This window comes from Microcaecilia unicolor, chromosome 2 (genome assembly GCF_901765095.1).
Source record: "Microcaecilia unicolor chromosome 2, aMicUni1.1, whole genome shotgun sequence".
NCBI classification, from domain to species: Eukaryota; Metazoa; Chordata; class Amphibia; order Gymnophiona; family Siphonopidae; genus Microcaecilia; species Microcaecilia unicolor.
This window is the reverse complement of record NC_044032.1, coordinates 15,419,122-15,443,747: the sequence shown is the minus strand read 5'-3', so window position 1 is coordinate 15,443,747 and position 24,626 is coordinate 15,419,122. Positions and strand designations below refer to the sequence as shown.

Below are 24,626 nucleotides of genomic sequence, written 5' to 3'. Positions count from 1 at the left end.
CCCGTTCCTTTCCGGATCGGTATGGGAAGGACTTTTTCCATTCAGTCAGTGGGACCAGTGCACTACAAATGCTGGCTCCTCCCACGACCAAATGGCTTGAATTTGGTCATTTCTGAGATGGGCATCCTCGCTTTCCATTATCACCGAAAACCAGGGACGACCATCTCTAAGGTTGACCTAAATTTCATGATTTGGGCGTCCCCGACCGTATTATTGAAACAAAAGATGGACGTCCATCTTGTTTCTATAACACGGGTTGCCCCGCCCCTTTACAGGGCCGTCCTTAGAGATGGGCGCCCCCATTCGATTATCCCCCTCCACATAGACTGCTTTGAATGTAGTTACAAAAAAACCACAGAAAGGCGGTATATCAAGCCCCATTCCCTTACCCTTCCCTTAGTCTATGTACAGTAGAAAGAAAGAGAGCTTGAGCTGCAAGGTTTTTCAAATAACACATCCCCACAGTCAGATCAACAGCAATTTCCTTAATCAGTTCCTGCTCTTAATAGACAGTACAACCTGTGCTTTTCTGTTTGTTTGTTTTTGTTAAAGCAAGTCTTGGCATCTCCAATTTTTCCCCATCCTATGTTCAGTTTTCAAAAAAAAACAAGATTATATACATGAGATGTTCTAGTATTTGACAATTTGAAATGTTGTGTTTTTAGAATCTGCCACCAGATGTGACTTTTCCACCGGTCTCCTGCCTTATTGTGGAGTCTGTGCTGGGGTTTTCTTCAGTGTGTGGGCCCAGTCCAGTATAGCAGCTATGATTGACGTGGTGGCAAAGCTTGTCCGTGGGCCTGTGTTCCTGGCGGGTGAGATGCTGGAATGTTTCATTACATTCACCAACCCTCTTTCATCTTTCTCCACATCAGCCAGCAGGTAATGGTGCATGTACTCCAAAGTCATGTCCTTATTACTGCATCTGTTCCAAATTCCTAGGCTGTGCCAGGATGCCCAGTTACCATGAATCCAGCATGAGTGGTGTTTGCATTGCAGAGTCATGTGCCTGTGTGAGATTGTGCTTCTTCCAAGTCTGAGTCTCTCAACAGGGCTGTCTGTGCTTTAAAGTCATGTGCCTGGGTATGTTGGTTCCTCCCATTCTGAGCATAGACGGATTGTGATACAAACCCAAATACTTGGAGAGGAAGTTATCTTTTGCATGTGCAAAGACAGCTGGAAAATATTTAGGAAAGTTAAGCCTCTACCAAAATTTTTCAGTCAGGGACGATATTTTTTTTAAAGCAAAAGCCATACACATCCTCAGATGTCCCAGACCCAAGAATGGTTGGAGTTGGAGTCCAGTCCACGTATTTGCTAGAGTCATATCGGCTAGTTGGTGCTGTGTGATTCAATGGACTGGATTTGCCTGACTTTTCATTGTAGACACCTGAACTGGGGATTCAGCATCCTCAAGCTTGTGATGGTTTACTACTACTACTTAGCATTTCTATAGCGCTGCCAGGGTTACGCAGCGCTGTACAAGTTTAGACAAGGGGAAGGACAGTCCCTGCTCAAGCGAGCTTACAATCTAAAGGTAATAAGCTATGTAGTCAGTGTAGGTATCTGGAATGGGGAAGGTGGTTAGGCGCCAAAAGCAAGGGAGAAGAGATGGGCCTTTAGTAAGGACTTGAAAATGGGCAGGGAGGGCGCACGGCGTATGGCCTCAGGAAGTCTGTTCCAGGCATAAGGTGAGGTGAGGCAGAAGGGGCGGAGTCTGGAGTTAGCGGTGGTGGAGAAGGGTACAGGTAGGAGTGATTTGTCCTGAGAGCGGAGGTTACGGGTGGGAACATACGGGGAGAGGAGAGTAGAGAGGTAATGGGGGGCTGCAGATTGAGTGCACTTGAAGGTCAATAGGAGAAGCTTGAATTGTATACGGTAATGGATCGGGAGCCAGTAAAGCGACTTGAGGAGAGGGGTGATAGTATCGGTTCACGCGGTAGATAAGACGTGCGGCGGAATTTTGGACGGATTGAAGGGGGGATAGGTGGCTAAGCGGGAGGCCAGTGAGGAGAAGGTTGCAATAGTCAAGACGAGAGGTAACGAGTGAGTGGACGAGAGTTCGGGTGGTCTGTTCAGAAAGAAATGGGCAAATTTTGCTAATATTATAGAGGAAGAAGCGACAGGTCTTAGCTGTCTGCTGGATATGGGCAGAGAAGGAGAGGGAGGAGTCGAAAATGACTCCGAGATTGCGGGCTGAAGAGACGGGGAGGATGAGGGCATTGTCAACAGAGACGGAAAGTGGGGGAAGAGGAGAAGAGGGTTTGGGTGGGAAGACAAGGAGCTCAGTCTTAGCCATGTTCAGTTTCAGATGCCGGTTGAACATCCAGGCAGCGATGTCGGAGAGGCAGGCCGAAACTTTGGCCTGGGTTTCGACTGTGATGTCGGGAGTGGAGAGGTAAAGCTGGGTGTCATCAGCATAGAGATGGTACTGGAATCCATGTGATGAGATCAAGGAGCCCAGGGAAGAGGTGTATATCGAGAAAAGAAGCGGTCCAAGGACAGATCCTTGAGGGACCCCAACAGAGAGTGGGACGGGGGTGGAGGAAGAGCCATTAGAAAATACTCTGAAGGTGCGATGGGAAAGATACGAGGAGAACCAGGAAAGGACGGAGCCTTGGAATCCAAATGAGGACAGTGTGTCAAGAAGTAACTTATGATTGACGGTGTCAAAGGCGGCAGATAGGTCGAGGAGGATGAGTATGGAATAGTGACCTTTGGATTTGGCAAGGAACAGGTCATTGCAGACTTTAGAGAGTGCTGTTTCTGTTGAGTGTAGTGGGCGAAAGCCGGATTGAAGCGGGTCGAGGACGGCCTGAGAGGAGAAGAATTCAAGGCAGCGGCTGTGGAGAGCACGTTCAAGTAATTTGGAGAGGAAGGGTAGAAGAGAGATGGGGCGGTAGTTGGAGGGACAGGTGGGGTCAAGTGAAGGTTTTTTGAGAAGTGGTGTGACTACAGCGTGCTTGAAGGTGTCGGGAAACGTAGCAGTGGAGAGAGAGAGGTTGAGGATGTGACAGATTGAGGGGTTAACTGTAGGAGAGATGTTGGTAAGCAGGTTGGTAGGAATGGGATCAGAGGAACAGGTGGTGCACTTAGAGGAAGAAAGAAGGCGAGCAGTTTCCTCTTTGGTGATCTGAGGGAAGGAGCAGAAGGAGGCCAGGTTAGGTTGGTTGAGGGAGTGGGTTAAGAAGCCACAGGGAGGAGAAGGCTTGGAAGTGAATTCAAGGTTTCAGCATTAGTGGCAGATGATGACTGTTATATGTAATCAGGGAATCTGCTGATTGGTAATTCTGACATCCAACTGGGCAAAAACATAGAAGCTATTGTGAAGAGCAATATTACTGGCCATCTAGAGAGAGATAAATTAGTGGGCAGAGTCTACATGGATTTAGCAGAGAGAAACTTTTCTTTACGAAAATGCCACTTTTTTTTTTTGAAGTGGTGAATAAACGTGGATAAAGGTGACTCGATGGATATAATGTGTCATGGTTTTCAGAAGGCTCTTAACCAAGTCTTTGTGAATCCTAAGAAGATTAAAAAGTTATAAGAGGCTATAGCCTACTGTGAGAACAAATTGTAGAAAGTACTTTTCCACATAGTGCTAATCTGTGAAAGCTGTTCCCAGAGGACCTGGTCAAGGAAACTTAACTTAGTGGGGCTCAAAAGAGGTTTGGGAGAAAATGTCCATAGAGCCAGCTAGTCTTGGGAGAGCCATTGCTTTGAGAAATGGATCTACGTGTTGGTCTTTGCTGCTTAATTGTGACCCAGACTGGCCACCAGCCATGGTTTTTGTGCACCTTGGTTGTGGCTTAGTATCCATTATCTAATCTATGTGGATCATCAAATTCCTGAAACATAAGAAGGATTAGCTAATGTCTTTTTTAATTAGACTAAATACATTTTTTGGAAACCGTTTAAAGGCAGAACTTAGAAGGTTCTGCCTTCAGCAGTTTGTCAAATTGTATTGTTCAGTTTTGGAGGCCATATCTCAATAACGATATAAAAAGACTTGAAGCTGTTCAGAGAAAAGTGACAAAATTAGTACGTGGTTATGCCACAAGACACATGGGAAGAGACCTGTTGACCTGAAAATGTATACACTAGAGGAAAGGAGATATATTTGAGAGGTAATAATGTACAAACAAATCTTTTCCAGAGATGGGAAGGTGGTAGAACTAGAAAACAAGAATTGAGGTTGCAAGGGAGGCCGACTCAGGAATAATGTCAGAACGTATTTTTTTTCATGGATAGGGTGGTAGATACCTGGAATGCCCTCCTGCAGGAGGTGATGAAGATGAAAACATTAATGGAATTGAAAAATGCTTGGGATAACACAAAGGAATCCTGTATAGAAAGAGAATGGAACCAAACAAACTTATTAAACTTAGCGATGTACTTAGATGGCAACTCCAGTAATTGGGAAGCAAAGCCACTGCCAGGCAGACTTCTACGGTCTGTGCCCCGATTGTGGCTGGAGTGGGGCTTCAATAACAGCTTCAGTAGTTGGAGATTAAGGCTAGTGCTGGGCAGACTTCTGCAGTCTGTACCCTGAAAATGGCAAGGACAAATCAAGATCAACTATACATGCATAGTATCATATTATACCTTATGCTGTGAGTTTATCTTGTTGGGCAGACTGGATGGACCATATGCAGTGGTGTGCTGGTAAATTTTTAACAGGCTGTCTCCCCGGGTATAGCCAGCCTTCAATTTGGGGAGGTCTGCGCCTCTCCCTCCTTCAAATTGCAGAGCTGGCTATACCCGTGGAAAGAGCCTGGGGGGGGGGGGGGGGGGGGGGGGGGGAATGCATAACTCTCCAGGAAAAAAAAAAGATTTTAAATGATCCCAGCTTCCAATCTAATTCATGAAGGCGGTTAGCTTAGCAGAGTTTAAAAAGGGGTTGGACGGATTCCTAAAGGACAAGTCCATAAACCGCTACTAAACGGACTTGGAAAAATCCAAAATTCCAGGAATAACATGTATAGAATGTTTGTACGTTTGGGAAGCTTGCCAGGTGCCCTTGGCCTGGATTGGCCGCTGTCGTGGACAGGATGCTGGGCTCGATGGACCCTTGGTCTTTTCCCAGTGTGGCATTACTTATGTACTTAATATGGGATATAATCATCTAGAAAATGTAGGAGATTTTTAATGAAATGCATCCAAGGGTCTGACTCAAAAACAGAGGATAAAGCCTCGAGAAGCCCCCAGCAAGTCTAAAGACCACGGGGGCTGGACTTCATCATTGGCCAAAAAACCTCCGTATAAAAACCTCTCTCTTTAATTTCACAGGGTTTTTTTATCTTGTGTCTTTTTTACGTTTTTATCCATAAGTAAATAAATAGAAACTGAATGTTGAGCACCTGATTCTCATAACATGATGTCTGTTTTAGAAGAACTTTACCAGGAGAAAAACAAATCTCTGCACCAATATAACAGGGTTAGGGTGTCCCTATAACCAGTCCCTCCAAATGACACACCGGTTACGATTTATAACAAATTACTACTCTACCTATGAAAATTTATTCCCTTATTATACTTCCTCTGTGTACATCCGTGTGTACAAGCCAGCATTTCCTTGTCATCAAGCTGATGAAGCCATTACGTATGGGTTGTGTCCATCAACCAGCAGGGGGAGATAGAGAGCACTCAACTTTTCACAGTGCCTCATGGCCAGCTAGCTCCACTGCCTCTTCAGTATTCTCTATCTCCCCAAGCAGGGTGGCTGCAGCTTCTTCGAGCTCCATCAAAAATCTGCCTGGGGGTGGCTCCTGGCTTGCCAGTTGTTAGCCGGGGTGTTAGAGGCTATAGCAGCTTCACTTTGAAGGCACATAGGTTAGCCCTTTCCCACAGTAGATACAGGCACATTGGTTCGCCTTTCTCTGCCTTTCCCACTCATCTGAACCTCCGGAGTTCTTATTACCTCTGCTTTCCTCACAGCGTTAAAAAAAAGGTTGGAACAGAGGTTTTCCTTTGATTCTTCTATGGGACTGGAGCTGTGATACTCGGTCCAGTGAGGTAAGAGTGTTTTCTAACTCCTCCGGGGTGAGCCCGGGATCGGGGCGTTTTTGGCGCGAAACCGCCATTTTGAATTTTCCCGCCGTTTTCGGCGATGGCTGCAGAGAACGTAAAGCGCTGTTCCCGGTGTGGCAAGCGCAAATCAGCAGCGGGGCTCTGTAAATCATGCTGTACAGGTGTAAGAGCCGGCCCGAGCATGGCGAGCGATGATTCTTCCCGCTCAGAGCTGGCAGCAGACGCCATTTTGAATTCTCCGCATGGCGCGGCCTCCGTAGAGATGGAGAGCCCTGAGCCCGGGGGGGGGGGGGAACCTCGAATTGAGGCTGTTCAGGGAGTGGCTAGCCCCGGACGGGATCTGGGTGCCCAGGGCGAGTTTTTCTCCCCTGATTTTGTGTTATTATTGCATAAAGCATAAATGCTGAAAAGAGCTCTCCCTCAAGGGTCGTCTGAGGCCCCTTCTATTGTTCCCCCCCCCCCCCCCCCCCCCCCCGGTGGATTCTGGTCTGGGACTGGCCGCTGAGGCTATTTTCCCTGATAATTGGCATAAAGAAAAGCATAGAAGGGCTAATTCCCCTTCAGATTGTGGTGCACCTCCCCCCCCCCCCCCCCCCCCCCCCCCCCCCCCCATGGTTGGGCTGTGAGGATTCGGAGAGTTCTGGCAGGCCTTTGTGGTCTGAGGAGCCAGTCAGGTGCAGAATTACCACAGGATCTGGATGATCCTTCCGTGGTGAGGATTTTCCACCGTGATGAGCTGCCAGCGCTTATTTCAGATTCCCTACAGGTCCTTTCTTTTGAAGAGCCTGACAGTGGCACGGCCTCCTCTGTGAATCCTAGGGTGGCTAATACCAAAAAGCCTGCTCGAGCCTTTCCTTTGCATGACTCCATCCAAGAGCTTATTTCCGCTCAGTGGGCTGACCCCGAGGGACCTTTGAAAGTTTCCAGGGCTATGGGGCAATTATACCCTCTGCGTGAGGAGCATTTGGCTCACTTTGCAATTCCTAAAGTAGATGCCCTAGTCACTGCGGTGACAAAGAGAACTACCCTCCCTGTGGAAGGAGGAGTTGCCCTGAAGGATATACAAGACCGTAGGCTGGAAGCAGCACTTAAACGGTCCTTTGAAATTGCAGGTCTTACTGTTCGGGCGTCTGCATGCAGTTGTTATGCTGCTAGAGCCTTCCTGGCGTGGTTGCAACAGGCAGTGGAACAGCCCAGAGATGGAGCGGAGCCCTTCTCGGATGTGGCTCCGCGGCTGGAGTCGGCCTTGTCCTTTTTGGCTGATGCCCTTTATGATACTGTCAGAGCTTCAGCTAAACAAATGGCAGTAGCAGTGGCGGCTCGCCGTCTTATTTGGCTACGACATTGGGCAGCGGACATGGCCTCTAAGCAAAGGTTGGTGAAGTTGCCCTTTCAAGGCCTTCTCCTATTTGGTGAGGAATTGGAAAAAAAATTGTTAAAGGCCTGGGAGATCCTAAACCCCAGCGCTTGCCCGAAGATAGGCTGAGGCCTTCCTCCAAGGGCCAGGCGGTCCACTCCTCTTATAGACCTCGCTTCCGTGAAGCTAGAAGGTACCGCCCGGGGCGTTCTGCTGGGTTCACTTCTCGTGCCCGTTTTTCAGCAGAGGAACTCCTTTCGCTCGGACAAGCGTTCCGCAGCCACCGGCTCTAGGCCTGGAGTTCATGGGCGACCCTCTCAATGATGGTGCGCCGGCCCCCTCCTCGCTTCCTGTTATCGGAGGACGTCTTTCCCTCTTTGCCGAGGAGTGGGCCAATATTTCCTCAGATCAGTGGGTTCTGAACCTGATCAGAGATGGCTACAGAATAGAATTCAACGCCCCAGTAAGAGACGTGTTTGTGGAGTCCCGATGCGGTTCTGCCGCCAAACGGGCAGCAGTAGAGGAGAATTTGCAAGGTCTGATTCAGTTAGGGGCTGTGTCCCCGGTACCTCCCACCGAACACGGCTACGGCCGATACTCCATCTACTTTGTGGTGCCGCGAAAAGGTGGGTCTTTTCGCCCTATTCTGGACTTAAAAGAATTAAACAATCCCTGAGAGTGCGGCATTTCCACATGGAAACCCTGCGCTCCGTCATTGCTGCGGTACAGCCAGGAGAGTTTCTCACATCTCTATGCCTGAAAGAAGCTTACTTGCACATACCAATTTGGCCCCTGCACCAGAAGTTTCTGAGGTTTGCGGTGCTGGGAAAACATTTCCAGTTCCGGGCCTTGCCTTTTGGCCTCGCCACAGCTCCCCGAACCTTTTCGAAGGGAATGGTGGTAGTAGCTGCTTTGCTCAGGCGAGAAGGTATCAGGGTTCACCCGTACCTAGATGACTGGCTCATCAGAGCAGACTCTGTAACAGAGAGCTATCAAGCTACAGCCAGAGTGGTCTCAGTACTTCAATCTCTAGGCTGGGTCGTCAATATGGCCAAAAGTCACCTGACCCCCTCGCAATCTCTAGAATATTTGGGGGCCAGGTTCGACACAGACTCGGGCTATGTATACCTATCCGAGCTAAGGCGGTGCAAGCTTCAGAATCAGGTCCGTCTGCTCCTGAGGATGCCCCGCCCGCGAGCTTGGGACATTGTCCAGATGCTGGGATCGATGACAGCCACATTGGAAGTGGTGCCCTGGGCGAGAGCGCACCTGAGACCTCTACAGTATTCCCTACTTCAAAGATGGTCTCCAGTTTCTCAGGATTATCAGTGCAGACTTTCTTGGCTCCCTGCGGCCCGACTCAGCATGGAGTGGTGGCTCTCAGACAGCATGCTGCGGCGAGGAAAGCCGCTGGCGCTCCCCGATTGGTGTCTAGTAGTGACAGATGCCAGCCTGAAGGGCTGGGACGCACATTGCAAGGGGAAGCATGCCCAGGGTCTATGGACACCTGAGGAGTCGGAGTGGTCCATCAACCGCCTGGAGTTGAAAGCGGTGTTTCAGGCGCTTCTGGCCTTTCAAGTGACCCTGGAAGGATTGGCTGTCCGGGTGATGTCGGACAACACGACAGCAGTGGCCTAAATAAATCGACAAGGCGGCACTCAGTGCAGAGCACTGGCCGCGCAGGCCGAACAAATTTGCCACTGGGCCAAGCTGCATCTTCAGTTTCTGTCGGCAGCTCACATTGCAGGTCAGAGCAACGTGCAAGCCGATTATCTAAGCAGGCATCAGATCGATCCAGCAGAATGGGAACTAGCAGACGAAGTATTCCTGCAGATATGTGCCAAATGGGGCAAGCCCGTGATGGATCTTATGGCGACAAGTTCAAATGCCAAAGTCCTGTGCTTCTTCAGCAGATGGAGAGATCCTTGCTCGGCAGGGTTGGATGCCTTGACTCAGCCCTGGCCTCCGGGCCTACTATATGTGTTCCCTCCGTGGCCCTTGATAGGGCGCGTGCTCCTGCAGATTCGGCTGCACCCAGGAGAAGTGGTCCTCATCGCCCTGGATTGGCCCAGGAGGCCTTGGTATGCAGACCTCCGACAGTTGCTAGTGGAGGCTCCCCTTCCTTTACCTCTGGTACCGAACCTGTTGTCACAGGGCCCGGTAGCCGTGGAGGACACCTGCCGCTTTGGTCTTATGGCATGGCGATTGAGAGGGCGCAATTGAGGGACAAAGGCTATTCAAACACAGTCATTTCCACTCTCCTGCAAGCCCGCAAGCGTTCCACTTCCGTGGCTTATGCCAGGATTTGGCGCCAGTTTGAGTCTTGGTATGCTTCAAAAGCGATCACACCCATGCGGGCTCCTGTCTCGCCGATTCTGGGCTTTTTGCAGGATGGTGTAGAAATAGGCTTGGCCTATAATTCCCTGTGGGTGCAAGTGGCAGCGTTGGCCTCCCTTCGTGGTAAGGTTGAAGGCGTGTGTTTAGCTGCTCATCCAGATGTGGCAAGGTTTCTTAGTGGGGTGCTTCGGCTCCAGCCTTCCGTGCGAGCACCCTGTCCAGCTTGGAACCTGGGGCTAGTTTTGAAGGCCCTGCAGGCTTCTCCTTTTGAGCCACTTCGGCGAGCATCGGAGAAAGATTTGACACTAAAGGCCGTTTTTCTTGTGGCCATTACTTCGGCGAGACGGGTGTCAGAGCTCCAGGCGCTGTCCTGTAGAGACCCATTTCTGCAATTCTTAGAGTCCGGGTTCACGGTTCGGACCGTGCTTTCCTTCATGCCTAAGGTGGTTTCAGCGTTTCACCTAAACCAGCCTATTTTCTTGCCCTCCTTTGATAAGGAGGAGTTTCCAGAATCTTTTGGGCAGTTGCACCTGTTGGATGTGCGCAGGACTCGGCTGCAGTATCTGCGAGTTACTATCTCTTTCAGAATCTATGATCATCTGTTTGTTTTGCTATCAGGTCCTCGCAGAGGGTCTCCAGCGTCTAAAGCCACTATTGCCCGCTGGCTCAAAGAAACTATCTTTTCAGCTTATCTGCTTGCCGGCCGGTCTCCACCTGTAGCCTTTAAGGCACATTCTACCAGAGCGATTTCTTCCTCTTGGGCTGAAACTGGAGCACTCTCTCGTCAAGAGAAATGCAGTGCAGCAACATGGGCTTCTAAGCTCTCTTTTTCCCAACATTATAGGCTGGATGTGGCTACTAGGAGGGATGCGCGTTTTGGAGCACAAGTGCTACCGCGTGGTGTGACCTGTTCCCACCCTATATAGGGATTGCTTTGTTACATCCCATACATAATGGCTTCATCTGCTTAATGACAAGGAAGGGAAAATTAGGTTCTTACTTTGGTAATTTTCTTTCCTTTAGTTATAGCAGATGAAGCCATGAGCCCTCCCTGTATGATTGTCTGTATGCTGTGAATCTGTTTCAGGTTCTGTTCTTGTTTCCTGAAGTTCCTTCCTTGGGAGAAAGTTGGAAAACAGTCTTCAGGATTTATGTTCACTTATAGGAGGATGAGTCCATTCCCTCCAGTTTATGTTTTGGAGGATGAGTTTATTCCCTCCAGGAGGTTGCGTGTATCCCCTCCAGTTATACAATAAGGAGGACGAGTTTATTCCCTCCAGGAGGATGTGTTTATTCCCTCCTTTTGAGTTCATGCCCTTGTTAAGGGGCCATCGTTCGCTGTGAGGAAAGTTCATGTTATGCCCATTGCGGTTTGCCATACTGCTTTGGAAGCTTCAAATACTGAAGAGGCAGTGGAGCTGACTGGCCATGAGGCACTGTGAAAAGTTGAGTGCTCTCTATCTCCCCCTGCTGGTTGATGGACACAACCCATACGTAATGGCTTCATCTGCTATGAGTAAAGGAAAGAAAATTACCAAGGTAAGAACCTAATTTTCCCATCCTTCCCATCACACATGGCATCTGGGCGGCTTGGTGGCTTATAATCTAAAAAAAAAAAGAGTGAAACAGAGAGGAAGAAGGGGAGGTTTGACGAGAGATAGAGGAGGAGAGTGAAGGATATTGAAAGCATAAGGAGCAGGGTAGATTATTCAGGTTCTGTTCTGCATTGGAGGTGCATTAGTACTTGGTGCTACATTTGAGAACTAGACTGCTAGAGAACATCCATTTTGAAGACTCATGAAGCAGGCCGTTGTGGCCAAAATACAATTCATGTCGTGTCTTTGGATGTGTGAAATGATAGTCATCTGCTTTTCTGTGTGTGTTTGACTTTGCCTGTCTCCCCCTCACCCTGACTGACATGTATTATTCTCTTTCTGTAGCGAGATGCTCGCGTGGGCCAGTGCTCAGATCCACTGTCAGTTTCACACTAGTGAAAATCGAGTGCTGCTCCCCCCATCTGAGGACACCAAGCACGATGTCCAGGCTGAGAATGAGACAGTCTTTGTCCCAAATAGGGGTAAGTGCTTCCGCATTTCTGTGCTCTGTAGTAACATAGGCAATGGTGATATATAAGAGCACATCGGCCCATCCCGTCTGCCTGATTTTCATTCATTTTGGGTAGGTGAACACACAAACTCCCCAGTCCTACACCAGCTCAGCGCCTCCCATGTCTTAACTCGCTTCTTTTCAGTAGTAACCCAAGGCACCCAAGGCACATCACCTTCAGGTTTACTAGGTATTTCTCCCTCTCTGGAGGGCTGAAAATCTAAGTTTGTACCTGAGGCAGTGGAGGGTTAAGTGACTTGCCCAAAATCACAAGGAGCAGCTGTGGAGTTTGAACCCTAGATTCCCTGGGCCCGATATTCAAAGCGATTTAAGTGGGCAGGTTAGGCTCCTGGCTGCCCAACCACCGATATTCAGCGGCACTTAACAGCACTGCCTGGTTGTTCTGACCGGCCCTTAAAAAAAAAAAGGGCAGGCAGGGAGTGGCGTTGGGGAGGAGCCAGCAATTATGCGGGTGCCGACAATATTCAGTACCAGCGCCCTCATAGCTAAGCGGGCAAATCTATAACAGCTCAAAAGCTGTCCTAAATTCAAGTGCTTAGCTGTGCATGTGCTGGCTGAATATTGTCCAGGACCCACATAACTAAAGGTACAGAGCCACCCCCAATACTCCCTCTCTCCCCAGCGACACCAAGCCTCCCTGCTCTGGACAAGGCTTTATTTAGCCTGGTCTCTTGATACATTACAGGGCAGGTTACAAAGCAACGCACATAATCCTTGAAAGCATAATAACTACATAAAACATAGTTAAAATGAGTTCACCAGGTAGTAGGAATTCCATTGCAGTGACCTCCGAACATCAATGTCTGGGGCATTCGAGAGAGACAGTAACCACAGCAAGCATCCAAAATAAGTTTTTTTCTCTCTCTTTCTTCCTTCAGGCGAGCGAGGTCAGTGCATTCTCTCCACGCCACCAAAGATTCTGTTCTGTGATTTGCGACTGGATCCTGGAGAGTCCAAATCCTGTAAGTCCTCCTTTCTTTGGGAGAGAGATGGTGGATAGAAATGAGAAGGGTATGTTATGATTATACCTTCTTACTCTAGGAAGGTTAGTAAGGTGTGATATAATCCCACCAATTCTCCTTTTTGCTTTCGAAGGATAAGCCAAGCCACAAGTTGCCACACTAATCCCTTTCTTCTGGGAAGAGGTATCGTATGATCCCATCATTTTGTTAGCCCTCTTGGTGGACGAGTGAGGTGTGCTGTGAGCTCACTGTAGCCCTGTCACTCTGATAATAGGAATGAGGCCCATCATTCCCTTCTTACTGTGGGAGGGGTAAGGTCAGGAGTGGATGAAGCATGGGGTAAGGTCCCCCTCTTTCTCTCCTCATTATGAAAGAGAGGGGTAAGGTTAATAGTGGATACAGCATGGGAAAAAAGGGATACTTGTGTCCACTACCAGCAGGTGGAGATAGAGAATTGAAAACTCAGCTGAGACGCATCTGTCTTGGCATCCAGTCCAGCTCCTCAGTATTATTTTATCTACAGCAGATGGATGGACACACTTTTCAGCCCCAGTTGGTCAGCTGGTACCCAGTGGAGCTTTGTGGATGGCTTGAGTCTGCAGGGTCATATCTGGAGGTCTTCAGGTCCCTGTCTGTGGTGCCCCATGAATTTACTTCTTCCCTTCCTTCACCTCTCTCCTGTGGAGCTCTCCTTTCCAGTACAACAACCTTTAAAAAAAAGGCAAAGGAAAGAGGTTTGCTGGACAGTGTGAGACAAGAGTATCGATCCTGAGCCTTTCTCATCTCTTCGGGGGAGCAACCAGCAGTGTAAGTCTGACTAAAGTTTGACTCGGAGCCGCTTGAAGGGCTGCAAAGTTCTACATGGTGCACGGGAGAGATTCTGACTCGCTGCTTGGGACACGTTGTGCTGCGCTGGTGACAGTCGGGGTGAATGGCAAGGCCTATCGAGCCAGTTAAGCAGTGCTCCTGCTGTGGGACCAGTCAGGGCATAGCAGTGCGTGCAAGCCAGGAATCCCATGGGATACAGAGGAAACAGGCATGGCAGCACATCAGATTTGGCGCAGCATTCGAATTTGTGGGATCTTCGGGCTCTCCGACAGGGCTGGTGCACAGTTTGATGCAGGAGAGTGCAGAAACAGGCGTCATTTTGTTGGGGCCGACTAGCAGTGAGGAGCAGCCTCTGATCACGCACGCAGAGCACAGCTGCCATTTTACAGCTTTGGGGCATGACAGCGTTCAGGTGCATCGGGATCTTTGTTTTTTCCAGAGTTTATATTGCTCTTGCACCAGGCCTGTTTACTTAAGCTCCTAAGAGATTTTGTTTAGCCCTCCAGGAGTGGGCAGATGAGGCTATCTCTGCTTCTCCCTCCTTATCTGATGTGGCTGCAGTCTATTCAGAGGAGACTTTAAGAAGAGGGAGAGCTCCCCCCTGAGGAGGGGGATGATCCAAAAGTACTGAGGTTGTTTCATAAAGGGGAGTTTGGTACTCTTATTTCTGAGGTACTGGCGGTCCTTTCCATTGAGCTTTCTGTTTTGGCATCAGGAGTTCCATCTTCGTCTATTATGAGGGGGCTTGGAGGGCCTTCTAAGGCCTTCCCGATGCATCCAGACATTCAGGACCTGATTACAACAGAATGGGTCTCACCAGACGTGGGGCTGAGAGTGGGAAGAGCCATGGCTCGCCTCTACCCATTAGTTTTGGAAGAGAAAGATAAATTTGAGGCTTCCCAGGGTGGGCTCCCTGGTTACAACAGTGACTATGAAGACCACCTTGCTGGTGGAAGGGGGCATTACCTAAAAGACCAACAGGATAGGAAGCTAGAAGGCTTGCTGACACAAGCCTTTGAAGTGGCCTCTTTGGGCCTTCAAGTAACAGTGTGAAGCTCATTCATGGCAAGAGCATGCCTGAATTGGCATCGACAGTTGACAACACAAGATGAGCTTGATAACACAGAGTTGGCCTACTTGGCAGATGCTATTTATAACATGTTACAAGTTATGAACCGCAGTATGTCTTTGGCTGTCGTAGCACGTCAGCAACTCTTGTTGCAGCATTGAGCAGTAGATGCAGTGTCAGATCTAGTTAAACTGCCCTTTTGGGGCAAATGCTATTTGGAGAAGATTTCAGTAACTTGGTGAAAGAACAGGTGGAAGCTAAGCCACAGCGGTTGCCAGAAGATAAGCAGAAAGTCTCTGGTCATCTGCCTTCAGGGGTTTTTCGATTTCGAGACACAGACGGTACTGGCCTGGTCATCAACAATATGGTCAGAAGTCCCACTTTGAGGCATCCCATATTTCCTTTTGTGCAGACATGAAGTCCTCCTCTCATTCAGCTAGAGTGCCCAATGCCTCCAGAGCTTTGCAGTGATGCAAGGATGGTCCACTCTTCTCTTCCTTCGGTGGGTGGAATGGGCCAAAAACACATCAGACCAGTAGGTTCTGGATATTGTTACAGAAGGTTACAAGTTGGAGCTCTCCTGCTTACTCCTCTCCTTGCAGTCTCTTTGTCAAAAGGGAACCAACGTGATTGAAGTTCAGGCCACTGTAGATTCCTTGTTGGTGCTCCAGGCCATTGTTCCAGTTCCCCAGGCCAAACAGGGGAACTTCATTGTACCATAGAAGGAAGGCATCTTTTGTCTGATTTTAGATCTCAGAGGTCTAATCCGCTGCCTTTGGGTGTCTTGCTTTCTCATGGAGCCATTAAGAGCAGTCGTAGCCTTGGTTCAAGCAGGAGAATTTCTCACTACCCTCAATCTCAAGGTTACTTGCATAACCCCTATGGGTGCCACATCAGAGGTTTCTACGTTTTGCTGTGCTGGGCTGTCACTTCCAGTTCAGGGCTTTTCCCTTTCGTCTCACCATGACTCCAAGGATGTTTACCAAGGCTATGGTGGTGATGGCGGCCTTCCTTCAGTTCTAGGGGATCAGAGTTCACTTGTATCTCGACTACTGGCTTCGTGGAGTTGTCCTATTCAGACAGCATGGTGGCAACAAAGTTGCTCATCTTCTGCAGTTCGGTTGTGTAACGGATTTGGTGATCAATTTTGAGAAGAGCAGACTAACTCCATCACAGAAGCTGGAGTATCCGAGCGTTCTATTCAGCCATAGCATGGGAGAGTTTAACAGATTCGTCTTCTCAGTCAAGGCAGGCCCAGAGTTTGGGGTCAATGACAGCGGTGATGGAAGTGGTGCCATATTTGTCCATTAGAGGAATCTCTTTTTAGCCGCTGGTCTCTGGTGGAATAGAAGTACGACCATCTTCCTTGAACGCTGGTTGCCAGATAGAGTATGCATTGGAGATTCTCTCCCAGGAATTTGGCCATAAGAGCTTCCTTAACACAATGGACAGTGGTGACAACGGACACCAGCAAGTCGCGTTGGGGACCTTTAATACAAGTTCTATCGGAGGGAACAGGAGTTTCAATGGTCGATAAATCGATTGGAGCTCAGGGCAGTGAGGAATGCCCTACGTGACTGTGCTCTCTTTCTGGCGGGGGTCATGGTTTGAAGTTTCTCTGACAGTGCAACGGTGGTGGTTTATATCAACAAGCAAGGCAAGACCCTCATCCATCCAATGGTTGTGGAGGCGGCCTCCCTCATGAGTTGGGCAGAGAAAAAATCTTCTGGGAAAATTGGAACTATGTATCCAGTGTTTTCAGCTGATAGTGCACTAATGGGGTTCTCCACTTCTGGACTTGATGGCATCAAAAGGAATTCCAAAGTGTCCAAGTTCCTCAGCCATTGGAAAGAACTGAGCTCGAGGGGATCAATGCCCTACTGCAGCCCTGGCCGGAGATACGTCTACTGTATATCTTCCCTCCTTGGCCCATGGTAGGCTGTGAGTTGAAAAATATCACATTGTATCAGGGTTGAATAATTCTCATAGCCCCGGATTGGCCATGGAGGCGTGGTACGCAGACCTGATTCGACTGCTGGATGGAGGTCCTCTCTGTCTTCTGTAGGTATACTGCCTACTGAAGCAAGCTCCCGTGCCGTCTGTGCCATTGAAAAGGCTCAGTTGAGATGAAAAAGTTATTCTCATTCAAAGTTATTCTCATTCAGTCATTGCTGCCTTGCTTCAGTCTCATAAACGGTCCACATCCATGGCGTACGTGATGGTGTGGAAGACTTTCAAGGGGCTTTTTGATAAACAGTGACTTCCAAGCCCACACTTGCGAGATGGCTCTCACCCACTCTAAGGATTGTTTTTGAATATCCCACAGGTTCTGGAATAGTGAGAATCTACATAATGGAAGGAGAAATTAGGACTTACCTGATAATTTTCTTTAGTCAGTGTGAAGTAATGGATCAAATAATGACTGTCACCTTCCTTGCTGCTTCCTGCATATCTCTTGTTCTCTACAAGTTGTCCAGGGATGAGAAGGTCACCCGTTTACTTGTCTGGTTAGTGTTAGGTTAGCGAATTGTTTAAGGTTGTTGTGTGTGTGTTCTGAGTTTCTCTTTACTGCTTGTCTACCTAAATACTGAGGAGCTGGACTGGATGCCAAGAGAGATATGTCTCAGCTCAGTTCTCCATCTCCACCTGCTGGTTGATGGACTTAACTATCCCACAGGTTCTGGAATAGTGGGAAGGACTAATGGAAAGAAAATTAAATTCCTTTAATGAAAGAAAAATTAAGAGACCTGTTGCATCTATACCTTCGTCTTGTTGATGCCAAAGTGTAATTGAAACTGTAGCATTATATTCTTCCATCCAGACTCGTACTGTGAGACTCTTCCCATTGATGGGCCCCCTTCCTTTCGAGGGCAGAGTGTGAAGTATGTTTACAAGCTCACTATTGGATGTCAGAGGGTCAACTCTCCAATCAAACTTCTGCGTATGCCCTTCCGTGTCCTGGTTCTGCAAGGTAAAGGAATGAAGGATCTGCCAGTGTGGAATTTGCAAGTTGGTGCACCATTACCTTTCCAGTACTGAGACATCCACACACACACAATTCTGTCAATGCATCTCACATCTCTGTGCATTCCCTGCTGTTACTATGCTGAGACATCCCACTGCACCCCCACACAGCTCTGCCAGTGCACCTCATTCATATCCTGCAGCAACCCCTGCCATTAAGTACTGAGAAACTCCAGGCACAGCTCTGCCAGTGGATCTGACTCCTGCCCTGTGGCACTATCTGCTGCTGCTAAATTTAAGCCCTACCTCCTACAGATCCTTCTATTCCAGTTTCCAATCCTCCGAGTCCCCTCTCATGTCACCTCCATGTGTGCTCCATTAGATGTGTGTGTGCATTAATTTCTTCCCCCTCTCGTTTTCTCTTCTCCCCTGCAGATTTCTCTTTCCTCGCTCTCTCTCTCTTTGTCATCTTCCTTCCAGCTCTTACTGCACTTGTATGTTATATTTGCATTTTGCTGACCCTTCCCATCTCCCCCGCCCCCTAGGTCTGAAAGACTCCCAGTTTCCCCAGGATGATGACATGGCCCCCTCAAACCCCTTCCTGGATGACGACGAAAGCATAAGAAAAGATTCCAGATTGGTGGATCTTGCCACTGAGCTACTGATGGTTGCCACGTCGCGACGTAACGTGCGTAAGTCTTTTTGCTTTTCTACATGCCTCTTGAGAGAGAGCCCCTCCTTATGCACATGGCATGATGAGATTATTCGGAATTTATGTATGAGGATTTATCTCTCATCTAGACTGAAAGCCCACCTATTTAACATTGCTTTTGATTCGTAACCACTTGTAACCACTCGCCTCCACCTACCCTCCTGTCTTCCTTCCCGTTCACATTAATTGGTTTGATTTGCTTACTTTAATTTTTTGTCTATTAGATTGTAATCTCTTTGAGCAGGGACTGTCTTTCTTCTATGTTTGTGCAGCGCTGTGTACGCCTTATAGCGTTATAGAAATGCTAAATAGTAGTAGTGGTCAGGAGTAGGTCAGGGTGAGTTACATTCCTATAAGGTGGGTATTTAGAGGCAAGCGTAAGAGACAACTGTCTATCACCACAATTATAATTGCAGAAAATCCTTGTATACTGCATGTACCTTTTACAACTCAAAGCGGTTAATGACAATATGGAGACAGAGATTTTTTGGAATTACAAAATAAATTGACTTCTAAACTAAAGCCGCAACATATTTTTGAAAGAGATAAGATTTTAACAATTTTCTAAAGTGTCTGTATTCTTCTATTGCCTTTAAATTCTGGAAGGGAATTGCAAATCTTAGATGCTTGATAACCTAAAGTCTGTGACCAACAGGTTTTATATCGAATCCCTTTTTAGATTGGGAAAACTTACTAATAGTTATTTTCTAGTTGCTCTCCAAGCATGTAACATAGTAACATAGTAGATGACGGCAGAAAAAGACCTGCATGGTCCATCCAGTCTGCCCAACAAGATAAACTCATATGTGCTACTTTTTGTGTATACCCTACATTGATTTGTACCTGTCCTCTTCAGGGCACAGACCGTATAAGTCTGCCCAGCACTATCCCCGCCTCCCAACCACCAGCCCCGCCTCCTAACCACTGGCTCTGGCACAGACCGTATAAGTCTGCCCCGCCACCGGCTCTGGCATGGACCGTATAAGTCTGCCCCGCCACCGGCTCTGGCACGGACCGTATAAGTCTGCCCAGCACTATCCCCGCCTCCCAACCACCCGCCCCAATTCTATTAGTTATTTATTTTTAATATTTGTCTTCTACCAAGTATAAGGGAGCTTGACCATGCGATATTAGAAATACCATGGTGTATATGTTTTAAGTTTATAATATCTTTATTGAATTTACATCATAGGAGTACAAAGAAAGAACTAGGCTGTGATGTAACAATGACACAGAATCCACAGTTCATGGCAGGCTACAAAAAAATCACGTACAAAAAATACTTATAGAAACAATAAAAACACATAACAAAGTATAAGATCAAATCTTAAGTCATTACGGCACTCCAATTCATTTCACAATTGTTCAAATGCTCTCTGACATTTTCTTTACCTGCTTGTAGAAAGTACAATAATTTGCCTGAATTCTTGCAGCACTTGTAAGCTGTTGCCACTGAAAAGGGGCTGCAGTGGGAAGAAACTTATGTGCAATCAGTTGGTAATCCCTTGGGGCAGGCAACAGCAGTAAATGATCAGTCACAATTCCCTAATAGAGCTGAAAGAGCTACAAAATAGAAACTCAAGAAAAGCTCTCTTTTAATCGGTATAAACACTGGACTTCAGAATTGGTTCCAGGCTATAGTTATTATTATTATTATTAACATTTGTATAACGCTACCAGACACACGCAGTGCTGAACATCCAACATAGAGAGACAGTCCCTGCTCAGAAGAGCTTACAATCTAAAAATAATACAGACAGACAAGACAATTAAGGCAAGGGAAGTACTGGGTGAGAAGGAACAAGTGGAGGGCAAATTGAGTAGTGGTTAGGAGCCAAAAGCAGTGGTAAAAAGGTGGGTTTTCAGCATAGATTTGAAAACAGGTAGAGATGGAGCTTAGACGTACAGGCTCAGGAAGTCTCTTCCAGGCATAAGGTGCCGCGAGGGAAAAGGAACGAAGTCTGGAGTTAGCAGTAGAGGAGAAGGGGGACGACAAGAGAGATTTGTCCAGGGAGCGGAGTTCACGGGGAGGAATGTAGGGAGAGATGAGAGTGGAGAGATAATGGGGGGCTGCAGAATGGATGCAATGGCTCCCCGGTGCTGTATGTTTATAAATTGTCACGCCGATGAAAGAAGCTGAGTGACTGTTTTGCTTATACTTGGATTCCATTAATCTTTCTTTACACTATTAGTGACATTTAAAAGTATTTTTCAGTCTGTTTTCATGCACAAATAAGGTAATAAACTGTGACTTCATCCCGTGGAACTTTGTGTAAATTTTGGGGATTTCTACGCCCTCTGTTTTTTGTTTTTTTGCTACAGTGTTTTTTTTCTCCGGTGGACTGAGTGCAATTGTCCAGCCAGATGATTAAATGTGCAGAGGAGAGCCCTCCAGTGGTTAAGTTGGTATATAGCACTTCCCAATGCAAAACGTGCCCATGCATACTAAACATTGTTAGGTTTACAGGCTGCTACTACTACTATTAAACATTTCTATAGCGCTACTAGACTTACGCAGCGCTGATTCAGAAAGCTAGCTCAGGCTGCAGCACAGTTAACAAACATATAGTAACGTAGCATAGTAACATAGTAGATGACGGCAAATAAAGACCTGTATGATCCATACAGTCTGCACAGTACGATAAAGTCATTACATAAAGTATGAAGTGATTCATCATATTACTACTACTATTTAGCATTTCTATAGCGCTACAAGGCGTACGCAGCACTGCACAAACATAGAAGAAAGACAGTCCCTGCTCAAAGAGCTATGTAATAAAAGTGAGCCAAGTATAGGACAATCAAGCCATTGTGACATCACTGATGAGATTGGCTCTTATTGGTGGCCTGAGGCATTATGACATCACAATATTAGCTCTGGTTACAAGAGACTACTACTACTACTATTTAGCATTTCTATAGCGCTACAAGGCGTACGCAGCGCTGCACAAACATAGAAGAAAGACAGTCCCTGCTCAAAGAGCTATGTAATAAAAGTGAGCCAAGTATAGGACAATCAAGCCATTGTGACATCACTGATGAGGTTGGCTCTTATTGGTGAACTGAGGCATTATGACATCACAATATCACCTCTGATTACAAGAGACTACTACTACTATTTAGCATTTCTATAGCGCTACAAGGCGTACGCAGCGCTGCACAAACATAGAAGAAAGACAGTCCCTGCTCAAAGAGCTATGTAATAAAAGTGAGCCAAGTATAGGACAATCAAGCCATTGTGACATCACTGATGAGGTTGGCTCTTATTGGTGGCCTGAGGCATTATGACATCACAATATCACCTCTGATTACAAGAGACTACTACTACTACTACTATTTAGCATTTCTATAGCGCTACAAGGCGTACGCAGCGCTGCACAAACATAGAAGAAAGACAGTCCCTGCTCAAAGAGCTATGTAATAAAAGTGAGCCAAGTATAGGACAATCAAGCCATTGTGACATCACTGATGAGGTTGGCTCTTATTGGTGGCCTGAGGCATTATGACATCACAATATCACCTCTGATTACAAGAGACTACTACTACTACTACTATTTAGCATTTCTATAGCGCTACAAGGCATACGCAGCGCTGCACAAACATAGAAGAAAGACAGTCCCTGCTCAAAGAGCTATGTAATAAAAGTGAGCCAAGTATAGGACAATCAAGCCATTGTGACATCACTGATGAGGTTGGCTCTTATTGGTGGCCTGAGGCATTATGACATCACAATATCACCTCTGATTACAAGAGACTACTACTATTTAGCATTTCTATAGCGCTACAAGGCGTACGCAGCGCTGCACAAACATAGAAGAAAGACAGTCCCTGCTCAAAGAGCTATGTAATAAAAGTGAGCCAAGTATAGGACAATCAAGCCATTGTGACATCACTGATGAGGTTGGCTCTTATTGGTGGCCTGAGGCATTATGACATCACAATATCACCTCTGATTACAAGAGACTACTACTACTACTATTTAGCATTTCTATAGCGCTACAAGGCGTACGCAGTGCTGCACAAATATAGAAGAAAGACAGTCCCTGCTCAAAGACCTTACAATCTAACAGACAAAAAATAAAGTAATCAAATCAATTAATGTGTACAGGAAGGAGGAGAGGAGGGTAGGTGGAGTCGAGTGGTTACAAGTGGTTACGAGTCAAAAGCAATGTTAAAGAGGTGGGCTTTCAGTGTAGATTTAAAGGTGGCCAAGGATGTATCATATGTATTCCGGATCTTGATAAGTACATATAAGTACATAAGTAATGCCACACTGGGAAAAGACCAAGGGTTCATCGAGCCCAGCATCCTGTCCACGACAGCGGCCAATCCAGGCCAAGGGCACCTGGCAAGCTTCCCAAACGTACAAACATTCTATACATGTTATTCCTGGAATTGGGGATGTTTCACAAGTCCATTTAGTAGCGGTTTATGGACTTGTCCTTTAGGAAACAGTCTAACCCCTTTTAAAACTCTGCCAAGCTAACCGCCTTCACCACGTTCTCCGGCAACGAATTCCAGAGTTTAATTATGCATTGGGTGAAGAAACATTTTTCTCCGATTTGTTTTAAATTTACTACACTGTAGTTTAATCGCATGCCCCCTAGTCCTAGTATTTTTGGAAAGCGTGAACAGACGCTTCACATCCACCTGTTCCACTTTTAGGGCATAAACCGTAGACATCTGCCTCTTAGTATGGGGAGATGGAGAATAAGAGAACTTTTTTCTGTTTTGCTACAGACCTATTTAACATCAGTAACAGTCGTGGGAAGGTGGGGACCTTCTGCATATTTAAGACTGTCTATAAGATTGGAGAGGATATCATTGGCACATTTAATTTCTCAGAAGGAGACATCCCTTGCCTACAGGTTAGTGAAACAGTATCCCAGTCCCTTTGCTACTTGCTTCTTCTGACCAGCATTTCCCTCCGAAAATTAGACAGGCTGTATCTGTGTGCATTGCTTTACATTAGGTGCAAGGGTCTTAAGCTTTGCTACCCCACCCCACAGCATCCATACTTTATCTGAGTGGTGGGCAGTTTCCATTCTAGGGAGATTATCAAGGTAACTGCTTAATTCCCTGTACAGATGCCTTTGGAAATCTGTGACATGATGTGTTACCAGCAGACACGTGTGATTTGTATTACAGTACTGTGTCAGCCTGCAGACGGAGGAGAGCGTCCAGGAGGAATTTCAGCGGCGCCGAGGACAGCCTGTTTCCTACAGCACGCATACCCGGCACCAGGAATCCTGCCTGCACACTTCCAGGAGCAACTTTAGTCTTCCCATTCCACTCAGCTCCACTCCGGGCTTTGCCACCAATATCGGTGAGACCATAGATGTATTGTGTATGTTTTGCCCATAGTGCCCCAGCAGTGGCATTTATTTTATTTTTATTTGTTACATTTGTACCCCACATTTTCCCACCTTAATGTGGCTTACATAGTACCGTAAAGGCGGTCGCCAGTCGGTTGATAACAAATACAAGGTTGTATTGTGGTCAAATGAGGTCAAACATATAGTTACTTATTGTGCGTAGTCTGTCCATCGTGTGTGGTGGCTGATGGCAGGCCTTTGGCCTTTTACTTACTGTACCTCCCTGCCCAAACCACATGTGTGTCCCTCTCACCTCTTCTTCCTTTCTACAGTGACCCTGAAGTGGCGCCTTCACTTTGAGTTTGTGACATCACGGGAGCCTGTGGAGGTTCCTACTGTCCCTGAGAACCAGCCAGAAAGCATGACGTGGACAGGGGCAGAGCAGATCGATGTAGACACCTTCAGCTGGAACCTGCCTATCAAAGTGCTTCCAACCAATCCTGTGGTGGCTTCTTACGTATCTCAGATCTCCAGCACGAACTCCATCACGCTGTGAGCTTCCCTCACCCAATCAGCTATCAGTATAGATGCAGCAGAAGCTAACAGTATCCCCCTATACATGACTTGACATGACATGACATTAGAGAATCGGAGGACTTATATGCTGTGTCATTCTGACCTTTCTGCCCCCTCTTATTACATCATGTGCTTTTGTGTGTCTAAGGACACTCCATGACTGTTTGTTTGTTTTTCCCTGTTTTGTGTGTGTGTATGATTGTGCTTGGTTATATTGCTTCTACACCAGTCAGAACAAAAGCACAGTCTGTTCTAGGCTGGAGACCAACTCCAGCTCTTTCCTCTCCTGAGATTTTTGCACTTCTCACTCTTGGACTGGCTCACAACTCCTTCTCTTTCAGTTTTAAGT

The 24,626-nt window shown here is 47.1% G+C and overlaps 1 protein-coding gene across 1 annotated transcript; it reads left to right on the top strand.

Annotated features, from left to right (window-relative positions):
* Positions 1-669: 669 nt before the first annotated feature.
* On the top strand, positions 670-24,545 carry RGP1 (RGP1 homolog, RAB6A GEF complex partner 1). The gene is made up of 8 exons (XM_030192801.1): positions 670-882; positions 11,665-11,801; positions 12,730-12,813; positions 17,532-17,681; positions 18,220-18,366; positions 23,127-23,254; positions 23,535-23,712; positions 24,034-24,545. The coding sequence occupies exons 1-8, from the start codon at positions 767-769 to the stop codon at positions 24,255-24,257; spliced, it is 1,164 nt and encodes a 387-aa protein (XP_030048661.1). The 5' UTR covers positions 670-766; the 3' UTR covers positions 24,258-24,545.
* Positions 24,546-24,626: the final 81 nt, after the last annotated feature.

Coding starts and splice junctions, on each gene's coding strand:
- RGP1 (XM_030192801.1), top strand. CDS start 767: ATGATTGACGTGGTGGCAAAGCTTGTCCGTGGGCCTGTGTTCCTGGCG. Junction 12,814..17,531: donor TCCTGGAGAGTCCAAATCCT/GTAAGTCCTCCT, acceptor TCTTCCATCCAG/ACTCGTACTGTGAGACTCTT. Junction 23,713..24,033: donor GGGCTTTGCCACCAATATCG/GTGAGACCATAG, acceptor TCCTTTCTACAG/TGACCCTGAAGTGGCGCCTT.